Source organism: Spea bombifrons, chromosome 5 (assembly GCF_027358695.1).
Source record: "Spea bombifrons isolate aSpeBom1 chromosome 5, aSpeBom1.2.pri, whole genome shotgun sequence".
Classification (NCBI taxonomy): Eukaryota; Metazoa; Chordata; class Amphibia; order Anura; family Pelobatidae; genus Spea; species Spea bombifrons.
Genome location: NC_071091.1, coordinates 93,455,488 through 93,479,578, shown reverse-complemented (window position 1 = coordinate 93,479,578; position 24,091 = coordinate 93,455,488). Strand labels below are relative to the sequence as shown.

Below are 24,091 nucleotides of genomic sequence, written 5' to 3'. Positions count from 1 at the left end.
TGATTTATATAAATATATATATATATATATATATATATATAAATATGGGATATTATATAAATATTCATATGCTCATCTTGTGCTATAGTAAGACATACAATTGTTCTTTCAATGCCCTTTTTTTTAAAAAAAAGTGTATGAGGCATGTGTCCATAAGATCATGTACATGGGAATGCATGTGATTGTCTGTCTCCACTCTGCACGCAGGGGGGGTCTGCTGGGAGGCTGTATCTTGGGCAGTCTCCTCCCTTCTCCTTGTGATTCCCAGCCCTGTGACATGCACATTGTGAGAAGCTTCCTTCCCTCCCCTCTGGTTTAGCTGCAGCTTCTGCAGTCATGGCTGCTGATGGGATTGATGAACGCTCCCCTCTGATCTCCCCCACTTCTGGCAATGTTACCCCCACTGCTCCCCCTTACACCCAGGAGAGTAACCTGCGAGGTAAGGGATCACCCAGCCAAGCAGTGTGTGTTTGTGTGCATGTGTTCCAGCAATTCAAACTCATTGGAGGGAGGAGATAGTTCTGCAGAGTGGCTGAATCATACTGATATGTGATACACTGCAGAGGTTTGGGCTATTGTAAGACCCTATTGCTTTGTTGTGTTCATGCTATTAACAAGGAAAAGTACACAGTGCCCGTATGTGATGAACAAGAAACAACACCCTGCATTCTTTGTATGATCTGCAGATGATTTAACATGAATGATCCAGTTTAAAACAATGTCATCTGTAAAGGGATCTGTATTAAAGCACTTCTTGGAGCACATGTGTCCACTTAATGTGGGCCTTGTGGTCCAGGGAATGCTCAGATCTGATTTGAGGATTAGCACTTGCAAACCAGATTATAAACATTCTGTATTTAAGATCCAGCCGCTAAACTGGTGTATGGAACAAACTGGGTAGAATATATTCAGGGATTGGTTGCTTGGTGAGTACTGCTTAGCCCTGGTAAGCTTCTTTGATTAAGATCTTAATCAGATCTGATTATATGAAATAGGAAATATTCAGAATAAGTATAAATACCTGGAGTGACTATTCCTGTGTCTAGGTTAACCCCAAATAGATCAAGGGGGTTACCTTGAACGAACACACCCCTCTGACACTCCTGACTATTAAATCAAGGTGCTTGTTTAAAAGCTGTTAAGTGCCTTAATTTACAGATCCAGATGGTTAATTGATGGTCTGTTACTCCTTGTACTTGGATGTATACATCAGAGATGTCTTTGTTAGATTTGAACTGCAGCAGTAAAGCCCCTGCATTGCCAGTAAACAATTATTTGCATGTTGTGTCTTTTTTTCACCCTTTTGGGGGGGGGGGGGGATTTCATATTCTTGCATATATGGAACTGGCAGAAGGATAGTGTATTTTAGTGGAGTAATGCTGAAAAATGTACTTTAATATGGATTTTTATAAAAATAAAATTCACTTACCTTTGGTAGAAGTTGCAGCTGCAGGGCCGCTGAATGCCTACTTCAAGCAGCCAGTCAGAAAAGGGCTCCCTTTGAAATTAGAATCCATCTCCTGCACATAGCTGATGAAAGGGCCAAATGCATATGCAATGGGGACATAACAAAAAGCCTGAAATGTAAATGTTTTGAGATGTATTATATATATTATCATTGAATTGCATTGTTCCAGGGATGGTAGTACAATAGTTGTACATGATAAAGAGACCACTGAGGTCCTGAAAGTTTATGTAACTTTACATCTTTTTTCTGTGTTGACCAAATAAAAGTTATCAACTTACACTAAAGATGCCAATAGTTGTATAGGACACTTATAGATTTAGTCCCAAATATAAGGTTTAATTTCCCTACGTTATCTTTCATCACATTATATATCAGAAAAAGGTATAATAACAAAGGATTGAAAAATAGAATTTGATCATATAATAATGGTTGCTCTACCCCTTGCTGTAAAAACATATTTGGTATGTTGAGTATAGCCTTATCCATGTGAAAAAGGTAAAGGAAGGTCTAGCAGTGCCTCTTAAGAGGACTTTTCATGCAATAGGACGTTTGAGTGGAACAGCACCTTTAAGCAATGCATTGCACTCATAGTTTAGCATCAGCCAATAGCCTCAGACCTTCAGGAAAGGCAACTGTTGATGAACTCCTGTAATGTAGCGAGTTCTGTGAGTGTTTTAATAAGTTAATTTTGTTGCCTTTTTCGAATTCCAATGTAAACATACTAATATATAATAATAATAATAATAATAATAATAATAATAATAATAATAATAATAATGGCGTTTAGAAACAAAATATAACACCATGTGTAAAGCTATTCAGATAAGCTGAAGGCCCATTCCCACAAAGAGAAGGAGAAGCTTAAAAAGAGGGTCAAAGGCTAACTTGTAATTTACTGAGACAGTGGTAGATAAGTGGAACAGCCTCCCAGCTGAAGTTGTATAGGTTAATACAGCGAAGGAATTTAAACATGGCATTAAGCTTATGCTGTCCTTATATTCAGGACAGCATTAAGCTGTCCTGAATATAAGATGAGACAAGGGTTGGTTTAGGTTTGTCTTTACGTCACAAAAAATGGGCAGACTAGCTGGTTGTTATCTACTGTCCAGTTGTGTTTCTGTACGTTGGTTAAAAAACATGTAAGGTTGATGGAAGTATTTTACATTTCAGTGTTTTTTGTGAATGCATTCTTCCCATCATTAGACCAGTGCAAAGGGAAGAAAGATGTTGAGAGGAAGCAAGGTGACCAGATTATCTCTCTGCAAGCACTGTCATTACAGCTCCATGTTTCACTCAGACATCACACAGCCGCTCTCTTGATAATGATTTCCCCCCTGCATGCCAGATAATGCTCCCAGAGCAAAATTGTGTAATTGTTGGAGTTTAACCCTTTCATTGACACACAATCAGTTTTTGTTGTATTCCTGTTAATGGGCACTTTTTGATGCAGATAAAAATATTTTTAAAAGTAAAGGAATTTAGTCTCCTGAGTCAGTATTTTTTTTTCTTTGATCCTTGGTTGGTTCCTATAATTGGTCTGTTTAACGGTGCAAATAAATTGTATTACGCTAACACAAGCTGACAATGTAGATGTTTTTCCCAATTCAGTACAGCTTTGCTTTCACATTCCTGTTCTGTGATCACAGTGAATCATTCAATGATCTCTTGAGAATAAATGCCTTTCAGGACAACCTTCAATCAACAGCTTAGAGTAGGACCCCCACTGACTTATACTGAGCCCCACTGATTACTCTCAGCTAACACACCGATCTAAACACACTGACCACTCTCAGCCATATTAGTGTAAAATCAAACATACTGACCGCTATCAATCCTCCTGACATGCACTTAAACACACACACACTGCTCTCAGACTACATGCACTCAAACATACACATCACTCTCAGCTACACACGTCATACATGCTCTCCATGATCACCGCTACATATATCAAGCTTAAACATACATGTGACAGCAGTTGGTGGATGACATTTCCATTGTAAGTGTTCTGCTGCCAAAGCCGTACAGATAATGTTTATGTGGATACTCAGCAATGACTCAACTTTTTAATCAGATTAAGCAACTTCTCGGGGCTCTCAGTTTAAGAGATTCCTCTTCATATAGCTATAAGGTATCTTTTTTCCTTAGCGTTATCATTTATGTTTTCACTACAGTACAAACTATTGTAAAATGTTGGGTTTGGCAAGGTGATCATGCCTCTGGGGAAATATGTCTAGCGGCCTTTTGCTTGTGCACTGGCCTTTGTGCTTTCTTTGAAATGTTGTTCGGGGAGCCCTTTCACACGTGTGGCTTCTGAAACAAACATTGCTGACATTAACTGAGGTCCAACTGTGGGCAAGTTTTCAGCATCACTGCACGTGTCAGACCCAGACGGATATATAGGGCAGCACGGATTTCAACACATGGATCCAGCGTTCCAGCTGCTATGATGTGCAATTAACCATGTAGCTGACTGAACATCATGGGGGTGATTCCCTCACGGCTATATGGCCAGAGGTATCTCATTCCTATTCCTAACAATCCAGCTTCATGTAATTCTAACCCAAACTGCCACATTATATTCGTATAATGCTACATGTCCCTGTTTTACTGCAGAAGCTGCTGTGTTTTGTTGAATACTTTTATTTGACCTCTCGCATCATTATTCATTATGAAGGACCCACACTGGCATGTTCCTCCAGCATGAAGGGCTGAGCTCCCCTGTATAATGCATAAATCAATGTGTAGGGAAACTGAAGAAATCTCACTGGCTTGACCATACATTATATAGAGCTAGTCCAGCTGTACCTGCTGCAATAGCTTATTTGAATGCCTGGGAACTTGTGGGCTCTGGCTACTCGGAGCCTACCCTTGTACTGACGCCGTGACATTGCAGGGAAAAAACCCATTTAAAGGAGAAATGGGTGGGGAGTGGGTCATGTCATGACCCCGCTTTCTCCGACCCTGAGGATTCAGGTGTTGACCTGGAGAAGCGGCGCTTCAAACCGGGGAGAGTTCCCAGGTATGCTTCTTTGGAATTGGCCTTATAGTAAAGGAACTCAATCAACTCTCCGTTTAGTGAATTGATCCTTCTGTTTTTAACTCCCATACGGGATTGGTACATGCAGCAAGTCCCACAAAATTGGTGCCTTTCTCGTTATGGAAGCCCTATGAATGGCCTGCATGGTGGCGACTATTACAGCTTTTTACAAGTGCTTGGAGTGTTCAATCACCTCTGGTAATTCTAGTATTTGTACGTGGGTAATTTGCTTGTTTTTACTCCCACCACAGTGTTCATATTTTATTATTAAATATTTTTTTGTTCATTGCCACAGAGTATGTTAGTTTTTTAATAAGATTTCTCTAGATTTGGAGCCATTATTTTTCTCCAAAAATGAGCACTTGACACTGCTTTTGACATGGCATATGGGAGCTCAAGGCAATCTCGCTGAGAGACATTTGCTGCCTTTCATCTTGTTACTGGTAATTAGCTTTTCACAGTTATCAAAAATTTGGTTACACTTAGGATTCAAGGAAATTAGAGACTCATTAACTAATTAAATTAGTCTTCCTTAACAGCCAATGCCTGAAAAAGAGAAAAATACTGTTAGGTTTAATTCACTTATCTAAAAAATGTTTTGTAAAGACCTTCTACACAAGCTTTTCCCAGTGTGTTTCTTTTAATGTGCCCATTAGCCCTTAGTGACCAATGACATACCAGGTACGTCATAAAAAGATGCCCCTAGAGGACCAGTGACCATACCTGGAAACTCTGGGTTTTGCTCCTCTTATCTGCATCATGGGATCGGCATTTAGACACCCCCCACCAATTTCCCCTCCTACCTCCTACAAAGTTAAAGAATTTGGGGTTTAACCCTAACCCATCTACTTTATCAGTCTCTGGTAGCCGGAACCTAGAAGATTACAGGAACGCTTGTACCTGTTGCATCATCCGTAATCACCACTGTTGGTCAGTCTACAGCCAATCGCATGTCAAATGACAAATGTCTCTGCTTTCTGCCTCTCTCCTTCTCGCTGTGATTGTGAGTTGGAGAGAGGTGAAGAACACTAAGTAAAAGTGATTCACTTGGTCCCAAGATCCAGGTTGATTTATTTATTTGTTTATAAAGGTTTACGTTTATATTTTAAAGTTAGTGAAGCATTCGGTAGGGTTAAATGGGGGGTTAAAAATAAATAAAAACCTTTTAAAAAATGTGATATATATATATATATATATATATATATATATATATATATATATATATATATATACAGTGGTTCTCAAAAATGTACATATACCGTAATTTGTGTGGGTACACTAAACGAGAAGGAGCGAAATAATGATTGAAGAAATTCTTTGGTCCAGTAGTGTAAAATAGCACTGGTTTTCAAAGGGTTAAAGGGTTAGCTGAATGTCCCGTTTAAATTCACATTTTCCCCTTACAAATGTGTGGAGGGATTCATCTGATTCCCTCCTCCATGCATTTAGCCCTCTTTCTCCACCTTCCAGCTGCTTGAGTTGCATGAGATTTGGCCAAAGACGTCTCTTGTTTACCAATGTGCATGCGCGATATACTCGATATCAGCCAGCTTCTGCATTGTATTGCGCAAGAGTTGTGCCCGACTAGCATTTGCTGTCAGTGATTGGCTAAAGTGCACAGCAGAAGAGGTTTACGTGCCGCTCTGGAGGTCACTGATTTTTACTTTAAATTACTTAAGCATTCTTCTTTGGAGGTTTGTTATTTAGGGAACATATGACGGAACAAAACACATACGCAAGTGTATATTAAATTAGCCCAATGTAACAGCCTTACAGTTTCAATAAACGAATACAATAACTATAACACAAACAATAACATCAATGAGCAATACTCAAGAGTTATCTGAGGGGATGGAGTTTATCTGAGCTCTGTCTGTGGGACTTCTCCATAGGCCTTGGTAGAATCCTCTCTCTCCCAATATCCTCTTCCCCCTCACTAGAGGCAAACTCTCGGGGTAAATACTCACAGAATCAGTCTTTTACAGACTGTGTCTGCCCCAAACTGTGTCTGCCCCAAACTGTGTCTGCCCCAAACTGTGTCTGCCCCAAACTGTGTCGGAGAGCTTTTGAAAGTCGCTTACACGGGAGAAAGTCTGACAGAACAAGGAAGGGAATTCCAGAGAAGGGTTTATGAACAGGTTTGACTATCCATTCCTCTCTAGTTCCAGGATAGCTGTGTGTCGGAAGAAGCCTGGAAACCAAATTGCACATTCAGGTTTCATAAACCAGATAGAGGAGTTTCTGCTCACGAATACTTAACTAGGGAAACCCATATCTGCTGAAGGCTTTGATGTGATGCATTGGATATTATAAAATGTAAATGACCTTTCGATGTGAAGCCAAATGGATAAATATACATATACACACACAAATCTTTAATAATGGCTTACAAAAGTAGAAATTATTCAATGACTATTGCTTTCATTCCCCTCCTAGAGGGCCAATGACTCAAATATATTACAAGCTGAGTGGGACATTAAACTGCCCCTGACAGCCTCACCAAAAAATAATGCTTATTTTTTTGATAACATAATAATATAGATTCTTTTAAAAAGGTAGAAAGTGCTCTACAGCTGCGGCTCCCCGCCTCCTCCATAATGTGTCAATTCTCATCAATGATTGGCTGCTTGAAACAGCCAGTCAGTGGGAGTCAACTGTTTCTGGAATGCCAGCAGATTCTGTAGCACTAAGAGAGAATACAAAATTACCAATAACATTAAAATTCATAATATGCAATGATGGAACGATAATACAAAATACAAAAGGTACAAATATCTATCCATAAACCGTTACACACTCTGGAAAAGGTAAGGCCAAGTGCGCAAAAAGCGCGCAAAGTCACTAATTTCCTACACTATTGATAAAAGGAACAATTAAAAATATGATGTTGAACTTCAACATCAAAACTCATAGAAACATAGAACAATCTTAATGTTTCCACTTTAGAGAACTAGGGTCTCCTCTAGCTGTTATCTCAACTGATAAATGATAAGTAATTTTAATAAAAATGTGTAATTTTGGTGAGAAAAAAAACATATAGCTTCTGAAAATGCTGCAACTTATACCCCACTCTAAGATACCTTATTTCTTATAACGTAGTAAACCATGACAAAATTACTAAACCATTGTAAAATTACCATGACCTTAGGTTGAAAAATATACAAATGTATCAAAGTAATTCTTGCTGTTGATCCAGAAATGGAATATTGAAATTCCTGAGTGTCAAATCCACATACATGTGGGAGGCCTCATTAGACCCCCTTGATATCTCACATGAATGAACACTGGAACAACTGGAGGTCAATAATGGAGCAGTTGGGCAGGTCTGAGTAGGGGATATGTTTGGCCAAACGTATCTTCTCCAGGACGCTTGTGTTGGGGCCACTAAATGTATGGAGATGATCGAGGAATCCCTCTATACAATGTATGTTATCGTTTTTGTGAAGTGATCAAACTACTAAAATATCTGTGTGCTTACCATAGCTTTTTTTTTGCTTGCAGAATTACAACTGCCTGTTAATATGTATTCTGCGTGTCCAGCAGTTATACTGTGTAGATATTTAATAAAATACAGTTTGTATGCAAATCAGATGTCTGCGAGCTTGCGTTGCATTTTTTTTCCCCTATGGAATTCTGTAATTTTGTGAAATAGTCTCTTTCCCTGAGCTTGTGGCCGCTTTGCTTTTGACGTGCATGTCACTGAAGAACAAAATAATTTCAACAGTTTATTGCCTAAATCCCCTGCTGTCGCCTCTTCCCCCTGTGCTGACGTTAATATCTTGTGAGGTTGTGTCAGTCCAATGGACAGTGAACCGTGTGATTTTTGAAATGCTACGACTTTATCCAGAATGAATCAAGAAAAAAAACCCTTAACGCTCGCAATTGGTCCTAATATTCAAACATTGTGCGTATTTTTTATGTAGTGGGAAGTATGTTCAAGCAGTGGTTTTGTATAATGTGATTATTTGAACTTCCCATTACTGCTTCCACCAAACATTCCCTGTCCTCCTCCATACAGTAGGGAGGGAGAGAACAATGGCTGAGATTAGGATTTTCAGTAGCTCCAAAGAAACTTGAAACATGGGTGGGGAGTGGGACCTCTCGATTTGAGTTTAATCACAGACCAGGAGGCTTGATAGTCTGTTCTAATTTTCAGAGCCTCACGGTGAAACCCTAAGAGTGCTTATATAAATTGGGCACCAGGAAACGCTATTGTGAATAGGGTCACTACCCTTAGGACACTCTTTGAGCGGTTATGCCTGAAGCTGTGACTGGGCATGGACTTGGTGTAGTAGAGAGAAAGGAAATAAGAAAAAAATGGATGTACAAGAAAGTGAGAAAGGAGAAGAAAGATAAAACAAAATTCAGAGGAGAAAAAAGAGAGGAAGGATAGCAAAAAACAGAGGCATCGGAGAAAAAAGAGTGGCGTTACCTTAATGCAACAAAGCACTTGTGATTGCTCTTAAATTGTAATAACAAATATTTATTACAATTTTTGGGTGCAGTCCTAATATAGTGTTATTATGTGTGATATTGGCTCGTATTGAGGAAAATCTGAGGGATTTGCACCTTTCTCAACTTTGATTTTTTTAATAATATTTATATCATTTACATGCTAGTTTTATTTATTTTTTATAGTGATAGTTTGTAATTCTAATGTTTGTGAGTAATTAGATTCAATGTTTGTATCGATTTTAACTAATTATAAATCTGTCTTAATATAGTTAATGAAATCTGTTCTCTAAAACTAACCACATTCCTTTAGGGTTCACAAACTGATTGCCTTTCCTCTTTGCCTATTATCCCAGATCATGCAAATCCTTAGGGAAGAAATGTATATCCAGCAACTTTGTGTGCTAATTGTGACTATATAGATTGGTTTATTCCAGTTATCTGTATGTAATATTTTAATAGATTTGTATCCAATTGCAGTACGTCCCATTGAGTTGCAGTAGTCTTAATTCTGAGCTTTCTGGATCAGTCGCTATAGCTAATGCGTATAACAATAATCTGGAACGGCTGAGATTGTTGTGTGTTGATCATTAATAAACAGATCTTGACTAGAAATAAAATGTAATTTCAAACAAATTGAGTCAATTGCTCACAGTTATTGTCTTTATCATATGCCAGTGTTATGTTTTGAGGCTTTTTATTGTTTATAGCAAACACTGACTGCCTGCTTGCGTGAAACATTGTCTCTTTGCAGCTGAATTACCGCCTCCGTATACAGCCATTGCCAGCCCAGATGCCAGCGGAGTCCCTGTTATAAACTGCCGCGTGTGCCAGTCTCTTATTAATTTGGATGGCAAGCTACATCAGCACGTAGTGAAATGCACAGTCTGCAATGAAGCAACGGTAAAGGGAACAGCCTCATGGAGTGATGCTATTACCTAGCATTGCAATGCCACATATATCCAAATAATCATATAAGATAAAAGATGATGTTAAACAGCCATTAGGTATTTCTGAGCACTTTCTGTCTTAACCCTGCTCCATACCTTTTCAGTTCGGCTGCTGAGTGAAGGAAGCTTAGTTTTTTATGTTCTTCAACAGATTTTTTTGATGTTAAGCAATTACCTTGTTGGCTTCGGTGTAGCCCACCACTTACTACAAACTGCATATAGATATTAAGTTAGATATGTTTAGTTAAGTAATAGGGCTTATATTCAGCCTAGTGGGGTATTACTATAAGATGTGAGTGTAATTGTACATTCATCGGGATCTAGTGCTGCAATTTGCCGCTGAGCTACCCAAACCTTCTTATTTGTATTAAGTTAACCTCTAGTTACATTTCAGTTTTAGTAGGCAAAGCTACACTACATGGACAAAAGTATTGGGACACCTGACCATTACACCCACAGGGACTTTTGCAATGGCAATGGGTCTTCACAAACTGTTCCCACAAAGTTGGAAGCATAGCATTGTCAAAAGTGTCTTGGTATGTCCCATTCAGCATACCAAGACATTTTGGACAATGCTATGCTTCTAACTTTGTGGGAACAGCATGACTGTGCCCCCAGTGCACAAAGCAAGGTCCATAAAGACATGATTGGATACGTTTGGTGTTGAAGAACTTGACCGGCCGCACAGAGCCCTGACCTCAACCCCATCAAACACCTTTGGGATGAACTGGAACAGAGATTGTCCAACATCAGTGTCTGACCTCACAAATGCTCTACTGGATGAATGGGCAAAAATTCCCACAGAAACACTCCAAAATGTTGTGGAAAGTCTTCCCAGAAGAGTGGAAGCTGTTATAGCAGCAAAGGGGGGACCAACTTCATAGTAATGTCTCAATATTCCAGTACTTTTGTTCATATAATGTAGCTTACATAGATAAGTCTAGGTAAGGTACTGTCCCAAGCCTAGGGTCATGGCCTTTAGACTTTATAAATCACAATCTGCAATAAATTAGAAATAAAACTATTCTTTATTGTCATGTTATATGGTAATATTTTGTGTTTTATTTTATTTAAGCCAATCAAAACTCCTCCTCCAGGGAAGAAGTATGTTAGGTGTCCATGTAACTGCCTTCTCATATGTAAGGATTCATCTCGGCGAATAGGATGTCCAAGGCCCAACTGGTATGTTGCATGTTAACACTTATTAACAGATGCTCGCTAGATATTTTAATGGAGAAACCTGCGCTATTGTCTTTTTAATAGTAGAATGTAGATCTGTTAAAGGTTTTCTAGGACATATTGAGACATTTCCAAATTACAGACAAAAAAAAGACTCCTCTCAGTGGTTAAACAGGGATAAGGTGTCTTTAACAACAGAGAGAGAAACCAGACACTGACATATGCAGTTGTTGCCAAGAGGTATAGATTAATTATTATTAAATTTAGAAGAGACTGTGAATGTTTTCCCCCCATGCCCCCAACCTTATCCATCTTCCATCACTGTTTTGATATCTCGGCCGCTTCCTAACTGTCCCCACTCTTATTCACCAGCCTTCTCTCATATCCCCCCCACCCTGTCTAGAGTCACCCGGGTTTAAGTCGCGTATGGATGGTAATTTGAGACTTGTGGCATTTAGAGGGTTATTGGTGTAGGAGACCACACGTGGTCCTCTCTCAGTGTGAGGCAGCAGAGAATAATGCCACCGTCCATACAGATCTATATCACTGATCGTTCATGTTCCTCAACACAACTTGTAACCTTCTGGATGCAGAGACTGAAAATGATTGACTCCGGGAAATAAACATAGACACCAGACTATCTCTTTATGGATTATAGGCGACTGTAGTCGGTGCCAGGTGGAATTACTACCACATCTTGCTATTCAGGCAGTGGGATTTATGTCTTCTTTAAAAAAAAAAATTTACTTGGCCATCATATGTAGCTTTTTGTACATGGCAGGCATTGACTCAACTAGAGTTTTATTAGATGACTTGTACCTTGAATCACCTCTGATGCTGAAAGTTAGAAGAAATCTTTGATAAATACATCTTTTGTATTAATGTCTTTCTCTCTCCGCAGTAGACGTATTATTAATCTTGGTCCAGTGATGCTAATTCCCGAAGAACAGCCAGCTCAGCCTGCAATTCCAGTTCAGCCAGAGGGTACCAGAGTAGTTTGTGGCCATTGCGGGAATACATTTTTAGTAAGTGTACATTTTTTTATTCTTTTGTTACCCACCACCTGTTACCTGAAAGTGTTATCGCCCTACATACTAAGTCACCCCCTTCTATCTACACATCTATCTCTGCCCAGAGTTCTTACAAAATTAGGCGCCAATGCGGTCTGCCATGCTGCTTCTACACTCTGGAACTTTGCTACATTCGGTCAGGGCGGCCTCATCTTTAGAGACCTTAAAAAAAAAAAAAAAAAAAAAAAAAAACCTCATCTCTTCTCCTAAGCATTCAACTAATTCTCTTTTTTTGTTACACATTAATGTCCAATTACGTAACTACAATAAGTTAATAAATATATATATATATATTACACCCCTGTAAAGCGCTTTGAGTCCCACTGGGAGAAAAGTATATATAAGTGCCTGTTGTTTGCCCCCTTACACTCCATGGCCTACCATGATATCATGAAAAGAGAGGGCTTTAAACCTTTATGATGACATGGTACACAGTATGGGGGAGAAAAGCACTTAAAAACCACCATGGTCCCCAGTGCAGGGAACAGCCTCACACCTGGGGGACCTCACTGAGCACCAAGGTTGGACGCCTTGCATGATTACATGTAAAGGCGAGATTTCCTGGAAGTTTGGGTTCTTCCTACTGTGCCTTCGAATCCTGCATGATTGCGTGAATGTTCTACAAGCCTCCCCTTTCAAACCCCCCTCCTGTCTCAATAAATAATTACAAATTAATAATAAAAACACACACATACGTGTTTGTATGTGTAAATATATATATATTTTTTTCTTCTTGAAATTAAAAAATGGACAGGGATTTTGCAGAAATGTGTATTTTCCCCCTAGATTGTGTTTCTGTATTATATTTATGGTGTTTAACCCTGTCTTATGTACCGTTATTTACATGAGCTGTGCAACCTACACGTGTGTGTGTATATATGTCCTGAGGAAAGTCAGCAATCACTGAAACGTCAACTTGACTTTGAAATTGTTAATTTAAAGACCTGGAGTGCTGACCATCTTTTGAAAGTGCTTTATATGGAAACTGCTGGTTACTAGCACCAGGCTTGGGAAATTTGTTGCTGCGTTGTTCTTTCTTTTGTCTTTGCAACCTTTCTAATAAACCTTTCTAATTGCACGAACTTACTGCTGTTTGCCTGGTTTGAATGAAGATGGGCGATCCCTGACCTATCTCACAATATATATATATAGATATATATATATATATATATAGATATATATATGTGTGTGTGTATAGAAAAAGCAAGATAAATTGTAATGGTACACAAAAAATTTAAAACATATGTCTATAAAGAATATAATGCTCCAGGCTTTCTGGTACACTATACGCTTTATGGTTTTTTTTTTATATATATTATATATATTTATATTTATTATATATATTTTTTTTATTTTAGGTATGATTCTATCTGTTTTTTTTCCCCTGTCTTTGTGATATGCGTTGGAATTTGAGTACATGCGGTTTCAGATATGTGTGCCGTTGATATTATTTTAAATATTAGTATGTTCTCTTGTTGCAATACTCGTGCTTTAATTGCAATAAACTTTGCTAAATAATACATGTTATCGGTATCTGTTTTACGTCAGCTGAAGACTTGCTTTTACCAGAGCCTGGGAAGTTCCCCCTTTTGGGAATTCCAATTTATGAAATGTCTAGATAATGCTCTTCCTGGGGACATACAGTCACTTGGGTGTTTGTCAGTTTCGCCTAACAGTATGAACTTGTCGTCAGCTGATTCTAGGTAATTGAATCTATATCCATGTTTTCTTTCCTCTCCTGCAGTGGATGGAGTTGAGGTTTAACACATTGGCAAAGTGCCCGCATTGCAAAAAAATGTAAGTAGACATCGACATCGTGTTAAGTAACATAACTTTCAGTATGTGAAAAATACATTTGTTTCCGCCATAATTAGTCATTTCTCCTAGAAAGCAGCTGCTTTAGACCTTCAACAAATTATCGATTGCTGTGATAAATATTTAAGATCTGTAGTTTTAGGATCTCCAAGTTGTGTTGTTAGGATGCCCTCTCCCGCACCCTCCCAGTTTTTGTATTCCCTGGGAAAGTTAGTGTTTTATTCTACTTTGTTTACCTACATTATGCAGTGTCATTTTTTTTTCTCATACACAGTTTGAAGAACTAAGTTTTACATTTTAAAGAGATCCAGCAGAATAAGAAACTTAAAATATGCATATTTTATAATTTCCAGCATTTCATTAGGTGTTCTAATACACACACACATTATATATAGATAGATATAATATGTATTAATATAAAATGTACCCTTATGTATGAGCCCCTGAGTTTAGAGTCGTGACATAGCCAGGCTCAGTGGTTTCCTTTGCTGATTCGTAATGTAGATGGAAGGCCGGTATTTGTATTCGGGAAGGTCCTTAACCCCTTAAGGACAATGGGCGGTCCCTAAACCCATTGAAAACAATGCATTTTGAGCCCGTACATGTACGGGCTTTGTCATTAAGGGGTTAAATAGCTGCTATTTAGCCAATCATAATAACGTCTTGGCCACAGGAAGTCGCCAAACACGCCAAACTTTCCAATCGCAATAATGCCACAAAAGAAGTGCCGAGGGTTACGGCACCAAACTGAAAGCAACTTTGTAAAAATATATATATTGTTTTTTGGTCTTAGAGACTAAGTTGCGTTTTAGATTTTCTTTTAATGAAGGGCCATAAGTCTGTGTGTTTTCTTCGTGAAACACTCTTATAGCCATTTGTCTCCAACTCATTCACTGTTATATGGCATTTGGGCCTGTTCAGTAGGCTCGCATGCCATTCGCACAGAATATATGTAGCGGCAGTATTGGCTTCCCCTTTGACTCGGCGTTGGGGGCGCACACCCCGCTTCCTCTGTGTGCATGTACAGTATTTCTTGTGTCATTGGTGGATAAGCAATGCAATATCTAAGACTGGTTAGTATTCCCCTGATGCCTGTGAGGGACACACTATTTCAGGTTCTTTTTCCTTCCAAGCATGCATTATGACATGTTATGCATAGCTAACATACAAATCCGAATATATATTAATGAAAAATGTTTGGAGGATACATTCTGGCCAGCTCAGTCTTATTTACAGTCTAATAGGTTGTAAGATGGAAAGGGCAGGACCCTCTACTCCATCTGTACCAGTGCTGCGTACTTTATAATTTAGCTGTTACTTTTCAATGTAAAAATGTAATAGTCCCCAAAAGCCAGGAGCATAACTCCATCTCAACCACCGAGTTCCAGCCTTAAAGGTAGATGATGGTTTGAAGTGAGGTGAAGCAGACCACAGCTTATTGAAACATATACACGTAAATCGGCTCTCCATAGAGTCTGACTAGTTACCCTACTTCATGGTGTGTATGTTTCTATGAAATGTTTCTCCAGATTTCCTTATCCAAAATATGAAAGGCATATGACATGACTTTAAAATAAAAAATAATCATGTCTTTTGTGTACCAGTCTTCTGCCTTTGAAATGTATGTAGATTTTAATAAAGTCATCTAGACGAACCCATCCAAATCTTGAATGGATTCTACTGGAATCCCTTGCAATGTGTCATGTAGCGGTGCTTTGTAAATCAGACGTTAGCTGTTCAAGTTCACCGGGTCTTAAATATGCTTCAGCGATCATGCAGAAATCATGTGAAGAGTTTGAAGCACTAACTATGGTCATGTATTCATTTAGTCGTAATGTTTTAATTACATTTTTTATCACTAGAGTGCTTTGATAAATGCCAGGGCTGTTTAACTCTAACACTACAGCGTTTTATGCGAGCCGCTTAGCCATGAGCTCTAATCCTATCCTCGTGATCAATCATGGGAACGATCTTGAGGTGACATCACATCACGCAGGGCACAGCAGCTGATCAATTTGGAAGTGTGAACCCACGTTCTTCTGTATGGTTAACTCTGTAATACACTCATTGGAAATTGGGTCCACTTAAATATCACTATTTCATTGTTAAGTATTTATGAACATTTCAATTATCCGTAGTTTAGATTTTATTTTCCAAGAGTGGTTAACGTCCATTATTTTATGGAGAACATGTTTTATTATCAGTCACAAAGTAGTACATATTTTCAGAATAATAATCTATTTTATATGGTAAAATAATTGCATTAAATCCTTCCCGACATTTGCATGTTCTAAGTTTCTTTGGTTTTCCTGTTCACACATCTTTTCTGAAGGCCTTCCCTAACTTACAGCAGCGTGAACTAACATGGCGACTTCCCGGAAGCTCCAGAGGTACACGCGCCACCGTAGGCAATTCATACTTCCACAAACAATCGTACTAACACCTCCAACTCCCACACGGTTCATCCGCAGCAGCACAAATCCTCACCAATTGTCCTGTTTCGCCAGCACCACTCCCATCCCTCTGTAACTTGTGTTAAGTGTATTTTCGAGCTTAGTTTGATGGCTCACACACAATACTTGTGTTTATTTCAAGAGGATCAGTTTATGAAAAAATATATTTAGTTTCTTTTAAAAGATCACCAAACCTATTGAAGGGGGAATAATTAAATTCATATATTTTTTGCAAAAAATTCTAAATAATGTTCAACTAAATTTTTTTTAAATGTATTATTTTTTAAATCATGTCCCATGTTGCTACATTTGCAATTAATTTCTTCCTCGACATTCTCAGGTTATTTTGTATCTTTGTGTCTTCTGTTATGCATCAAAGCATGATTCTCCATCCCAGCACCGCTCTTTGAAACATGTTCGTCTGCTTGTATCATTTCGTAATTGTTTTTTCCTGGCTCTCTAGCCACTTCCTTTGTGCAATTTGTTAGGTTTTGGCAACATCTTTTCATGTTTGCATGTATCACAATAAAATTCTTCTTATCTCTGTTAATCTTGGGCCACTGATCATTTAAGATTATGGGTGGGTGTTAGATTAGTATGGAGTAGTACATGTGTACATCCCGCGATATACTCCTAAAACAGTTATGTAGTTATGAAACCTTTATTTCTTTACCTATATTTTCTTGGGATTAAGAATGACATAATATAGTAACTTTTTAATCCTATGATTTATGCAGTAGACTCTCAATTTGAGCTGGATGTCTACGTTTCACAAATAATTAGAAGCTTTGCCTAGGCACACTTTTTTGACTGTCCGTAGGGCAGAATATGGTTTAGAAAGCAGGTATACACTTGATAAAGTCTCTGAATTGTCTGTAACAATAAATTAACAATCTGTTGCAGATTCTTGTGCTTCCCAAATGGTGCCTAGAAAGTGCTTTGTGTTTTACCACTCATATAATTAGGATTCACATTCCATTTCAGGAGAATGCTGTTAAATGAACTTATGAATGTATAGCTCACTGGCTGACATCCAGTTAAGGTTTTCTGTTATTTGAACAACTGTGGAAATGATCAACCAAACAACATTTTGCTCTTTTTTTTTTTTTTTAATTTTTTTGCAGCTCCTCCGTTGGCAGTGCGCTCCCACGCAGACGCTGCTGTGCGTATATTACTATGGGAATGATCTGTATCTTTATTGGGGTTGGTCTGACGGTAAGTAGCACTGATTCCAAGAGGATCACGGTTATAGTTTATTTCTACTCTGAAGTCTAGGAGACATGTTTAGGAAGTATTCCCAGTGTGGTCATTTGGAAATGTAGCTGTCTTTTTTTTCTGCTGACGGCATTTGAGGACATTTTGAAGTGGCTTATTTTCCAAGTTTGGTAAAACCAAAAATGTGCGTAAAAATAAAGACAAATTTTTAACAAACCAGATGCTTGTGTTTCCTTGTTGCTGTACAAGAGCAACGGAGCTTAGAAAAGTGACCTCTGCTGGACACAACAGGAATTACAGCAGGTTTTTCCTCCACAATAACTGTTATCGTACAAAGTACATTTCAGGTAGAAACTGCATACGATAGTTGTGTTTTGTGCCGGTAGGTTTTTTTTGCTATGCCAATTCACTTCTCCAGTTTGCAAACCCAAGAAAATGAGATCCAGTCTGTATTTGCATTGCCAAGCTGGACAGATAAGATGAGAAAATTAAGAATATCCTACCTTCGCTTAAAGTAGTGAAGCAGTTCCTGCTGCCATGATGATATACAGTATTCATATTATGTATATATGTTTGCCTTTTTAACTATGTTATGTTATGTTGCGTGTTTAGTTTTTACATTTTTGGATCCCCTGTGCTGCACATAAATGTCGCATTTGCTTTGTAAAGAGTGACATATGGCAGAAGAATCTGTGGCAGCTGTATCTCTTATTTCTATAGCGCAGCACAGGGGCGAGTGTGCTTCATCCATGTATACCAGAGGAACAATGTTTTCATATTCTCTACTGTTTTAAAGATTGGGGCCGCTTAGAAATGTTCTTGTTTTAAAATGAAAGCACAATTTTTCCATTAAGAATATAGTGCAGACACTGTTAATGTTGTAAATGACTATTGTAGTTGGAAACGGCTGATTTTTTTTATATGGTATATACATCGGCGTACAGAGGCCCTTTATCACTCCTATCACTCCTGTGCTCCAATGGCACCTTGTGTTCGCTAATCCAAGTTAACGTTTAAAAGGCTAATTGATCATTCCAAAATCCCTTCAATATAGCTATTAGCTATAAATGTCCTTGTTTTCCATGAAAACAGCTAAGTGACCCCAAACTTTTGAACGTTAGTGTACTTCTCCCCATTAAAGGTGGAACCGAGTGTATAAACATGATACGGGTTTGTGGTTTGGGTTATTACTATTTACTTGCTGTCAACGTAAAGGCCACGTTAAAAAAGGATGCCTGATTTCCTGGGATCTCCTGTGTATGCATTTAAAAGTGCAACTTATATAGCTTTATAAAACGTACTCTTGTTGAAAATATATAGTGATGGTCGGTTATTTCTTGTGTTCTTTTTCAGGTTGGCACACAGGATTTTGCCCGACGTTTCCACGCTACATACGTGTCCTGGGCAGTTGCTTATCTTTTAGGATTAGTGTGTCTCATCCGGGCTTGTTACTGGGGAGCCATAAAAGTTAGTTATCCAGAGCACAGCTTTGCATAGACTTGTCTATAATGGATATAGCGGGTGATAAGGTCTGGTGATTCTGGGCATATAACTCATTGGGTTTAAACCCTACATGGTTGGATTTTCCTCAGGACAGAAAACTGCAGGCTTCTCCAGCCCGTAGCAGCTTAAACCTCTTTCTTTAGAGATTCCAATCCATTTCTAGTAGGTGTAAGGCTGGGGAATGGACACTTTTAATACCCATTGCACTACATTATATGCAAAGTTATTTTTCATTTTTGCTGCTATTTTCAAAGCTCTGAATATATAATATATGTTTACATGTTCAGACAACTGTCCGGTGCATCGTTACAGGAATTCCGGTGTGTTATATTTAACACTTGCGCTTTTTTTTTTTGCATTTTATCTTCCATCTGTGCCATTCTGTAAGTGTTGTAAAACAGCAATCAGTATTCATATTTGTGTATTACTTACCGCAGCTTTAGTTTTGTGTTCATGTTTTACTTGATATTTTAATGGCTTGCTTCTGAGGTGCGTCATAATCAAATCCCAATGAATACCCCATTTTTAGAGATCATAAATATTCTTTTTTTGTGATATAATGTTTAGTGAAATTGATCTACTTCAAAACATTTTGAATGGAACGTCATATTCAAGGCAGTGTGACCCGGTGGCATAGTATACCATATACTAGCATAGTCTAAAATGTTTTCCCAATGTGTAGAAATGATCCAGCTATGGGCAGAAGTTGAAGGTATTGCCCTAACCTTAAGAAAAGTCCATGTAAAGTATCCTCTAATAGCTGTATTCATTTTTTCAGTTGATGTAAAGTCTCGTTTTCTCTAAAATGTCAAAGTAGGTTGAATGCACCTTTTTGAGCCCTGAGCAATAAGCATCTGCTTGACATACACCTAGCTCTGTTTTACCTAAAACCCTAGATAGGACCCTTTCAGGAAATTCAATGTAAAATAGTGTACTTTTCTGTAATTTAACATTTCAAATTTTTAGGTATGAAACCTGTTTCAACAGTACTTCCATCAGCACAGAAGAAACTCTCCTACCCGCATGTAGGACCTGAACCAGATTATTGTAAGAACGTTGTTTTAAGGCGCACCGCCGTGTTTTTCGTCACTACAACAGGGATCAACTGTAGAAATGAGTCGATAATTACTCACGGGTCTTAATTTTCTTTTTCTACTAGTATTAAAAGCCATTCTTCTCAATGCGTGGAATGTACTGATTACAATTTGTATGGTTTCATATGGAGGATTTTGGGGAGGGGGAGGGCGAAATGTTTTTTTATGTCTTCTGTGGTGGTGTTTGGACACTGGGTGGCATTTTTACCATTCTGGTGTGCGGGAATCTTTACTGGTAAATCTTGTAGAATACATTTCCTTTAGCTTAGGACACTTTTAAGAGTGAAATCTGTTATACCTGTATCCAAAATAACGTGGCAAAAGGGGGTTTATTCATTAAAGGGATCGTTGGCAGAAAAGTGAGTCCAAAGAGTTTTGGTTTCGACTACCTCACTTCTGTATTCGTTGTGACGGAAGGGCTGAGCTGGCCCTGGATAATGCATGATTGATTGGGTGTGGAAATCTTAATCCATCTTATACTGTACATTATACTAGAACAGCTAGGCTCTTCCTGCAGAAACATTCACTTTCAGGAAATGTAGCAAAGTTGAAACCACAACTCTCTGGCCAACCCTCCCTTTAGTGAATAGACCAAAATGTGTCCTATACTTATATTATACCAGAGCATTTTATGCCAATTAGGATGTAGTCTGACAAGCATGCATTAATGTTCTGTAGTCTTCTTGATCAGCCGGAACAAATATCACACTAATACCATCTGAAATATGTGGTGTCTCCTTGTATTCCATTGTTTAAAGGATCTACCAAGGTTAGATTTATAAATGATATATAACTTGGGTGGCCGAGGCCTACTATGTATGCGGTTATTCAAATAAATTTAGCCAAATAAAGGAAAATGTCTGTATTGTAAATTAGTCTTAAGAGGATAATTCATTTAAAAAATACTGCCAGAGCACAACTGTAAGTCAGTCACATTACCTGTTTGTATGATAAATGTACATGTTAGCTCGATAGGGATTATACTGTATCTTTTTAAGAAATACTAATAAAGATTATTATACAAATAAGAAGTTTGCTGTATGTATTTAGTATAGTCACAAATGGTGAAAATATTTTTCATTAGAAAATAATCATAGTTCATACCAACTCAATTGCATTGATGTTTTTTTACATACTATATTCCAATTTAAAAACTAATAAAATGAAGGGTAAAAAATGTAATTTTTTTTTAAAACATTTGTAATATAATGTATATCGAAAAACACCACGAAGTAGAAATAATAGATCTTCATATACTCATTGCCATAGTGTGTGAAGGAAGGAGGCTGTTAATTTACACATTATATGGTCATCCAACCATATACCACAGTATATGGTCATCCAACCATATGCTGTATAAGTTCGTATATGTATAATGTATGTATGTTTGTGGTGATCCTAGCTGTCTTGCTGCACCAAGCATTGTTACAAGTCCAGGTGATCCATATAAATGGTAAATCGAGCATCGGAGAGTTTTCACACACACACACACAATCGCCCTACCAATACACCTCGGTCCTGCTGTATGGCCGGATATACCATCCTTAATATATAGTGAGTGGTTGGTTTGGATATGACACGGAGATTAGGCTTTTGAGAACACAACACATACCAGTCTTTTAGAATGCACGTGTTTACAAATAATGGGTTCGTTCCTTTTCTCTTTCCTTTCTGCATTATAACGATTAGCCAAGCCCTGTCAACAGTGGGAGCCCTCTCAGTGTGTTTTCATGTTATAACGATAGGGAGCATACTGAATGATCCACTATGCACCATATCATGGGGCAGCACTCATGAAATGGGTTAATTCTGATTCATATTATAATTTGGTAAGTGTCTCAGATTATAATGGGGAGCACAGTGAGCAGGTCAGCTTCCTCGTTGCATATTCTTGAAGAGACATTCTAAGGTCTTCTCCACGGTGTGAATCTTAAGCTATCTCCTCTGTGCCACTTGATCTCGGAGATGGATTTTGAGCGGCTGTACACTTTCACATGATGGGGGCATGGTAAGTGGGTCTGTGGTGAGTTACATAGTAATGGGGGTTGATGAGTGTGTTACCTCTGCGTCTAGCTGTTTCAGGGGGTCTAACAAGAACCACTGGTGCTCATCCACCGCAAATGCCCCTGTTGAGTTCAATTTCCAGACAATTTTGTTACATTACCACTTATACATTGAGTGAAGTTCCACTTTCAAAGTGTTTTTCTTGAGTTGATGTTTGAGTTTTCTTGCTATTGTAACCGTAAAGTGTGAATAATGTCTAGTCTGTATAAGAAAAGACGATACTGAAAATGTAGCTAGAAACTGGCAAGATACCATCTATACGTGACTCATACAGTGTGAATAATGATTTGTTCCCTGTTTGATTTGTTTGTAAATTATATACTGACTTTGGTAGTGTGAGTCTTTTTATCTTTGAAAATGTCAGTGTAAACATGTGATATGATTATCCCAATAAGAGTTGTCTCCCCTATACCATGTTACGTTTCAGTTACATCTCTGCTACGTCTTTACCATACCTCGGCTCATCCCCACTATAATCTTGTGTTTGCTTTTCACAGGCTTTATCGCAGTATTTAACTCTTCTTCCTCTTAAAGAAACATTTTCTTGTTATTTGTGAGATGTAGATTTAAACAATTTACCCCTAGACGAAGGTGTGTTGGCACAAATATGTCCGATTTCCAGCATATGGGCTTGTCCTCTGTGCGGTTCCCAGGAGAAGACTTCAAAGAAATCTCAGGTATGGTTGGACTTTTTGTGTAAGAAGGAACAGAATCAAGTTAAAGCACTTTTTTTTCTTCTTTATTTTAAGCAAATAGACCAAAAAGATTCAGATGAATTGTTTTGTTTTTCCCCGGAAATCTGCCGGCATACATTATTATGTACGGATGTGTGTGTGTAAGTGTGTGTGGGCATGGGTGTGTAAGGAGTATGTGCATGTGTGTTGGTGTCTAAGTCAGTGCAAATGTGAAAGTGTGTTATGTGCTAATGCTCTAGGTATACCCCTGATGTGAGGCCAGGTTCACAGAGAAGCAGACAAAGAAAGAAGACAGAAGAACAAGAAGGGGCAAGAGCAGTGCTGTGAGAAAGGAGAGAGAGAGAGAGCGTGAATGCGAGTGAGGGAGTGTCAATGAGTGTGAGACCTCGAATGAGAAAGTGAGTGTGAGACAGTGTGAAAGTGAATTTATTAAGAATAATGGAAAAATGGATGTGGGCACAGTTTTTGTGGTGGCAGTACATGTCTTGAGCCACTCTGGCACTCAGCCATGTCTTACACTAAGCGCAGATAACAGTTTACCATGTTACCAGTTTACCATCTAATGGCGATCTAGTTATTACAGGTGGGAGTTCATTGTAACATTGGTGATGACTCCTCAGTCTATTTGTGCAGTATGTTAAACGATTTTATCTTGGCAAACTACTGGATGTATAAGACTCAGGTGGGTAATATGTATTACAAACACATTGGGTGCAATATCCTTGTAGCAGAACAATACATAAACAGAATTGGTAGCCTTTATACGAACTGTGGATGTGGCACAATGTCTTTTTGGGTGGAAAAAAATGTTAAGTGCCTCTTTTTATTGCATGATTGTGTCCTTTTATAGATCCACATTTTTGGCTTTATCTACTCTGGAAACATTTTGGAGATCACTTTATGCTTTTACTTTTTCTGGTTTTTAGGCCTTTTGGTGTCTTATAATAACACTCCCTTACTTCTTACGTTTACACTCAATGTATTTCTACTCCAACACACACTTTTTTAATATGTTGAAATATCAATATTTATGCCAACATTTAAGTATTGGGACACCTGACCACTACACCAACAGGGACTTTTATGGCATCAC

General features: G+C 38.3%; 1 protein-coding gene across 2 annotated transcripts; it reads left to right on the top strand.

Annotated features, from left to right (window-relative positions):
- The first annotated feature begins 298 nt into the window (after positions 1 to 298).
- On the top strand, positions 299 to 20,511 carry PIP4P2 (phosphatidylinositol-4,5-bisphosphate 4-phosphatase 2). Of its 2 annotated transcripts, XM_053467241.1 has the most exons (8): positions 299 to 439; positions 9,715 to 9,863; positions 10,986 to 11,092; positions 11,991 to 12,114; positions 13,904 to 13,956; positions 17,552 to 17,642; positions 18,996 to 19,109; positions 20,112 to 20,511. In XM_053467241.1, exons 1-8 carry the CDS (start codon positions 337 to 339, stop codon positions 20,115 to 20,117), a joined length of 747 nt encoding a protein of 248 aa, XP_053323216.1. In that variant the 5' UTR covers positions 299 to 336; the 3' UTR covers positions 20,118 to 20,511. The 2 variants fall into 2 exon arrangements, with proteins under 2 accessions (XP_053323216.1, XP_053323215.1); XM_053467240.1 differs by lacking the exon at positions 20,112 to 20,511 and having other exon boundaries at positions 18,996 to 19,336.
- The last annotated feature ends 3,580 nt before the right edge of the window (positions 20,512 to 24,091 follow it).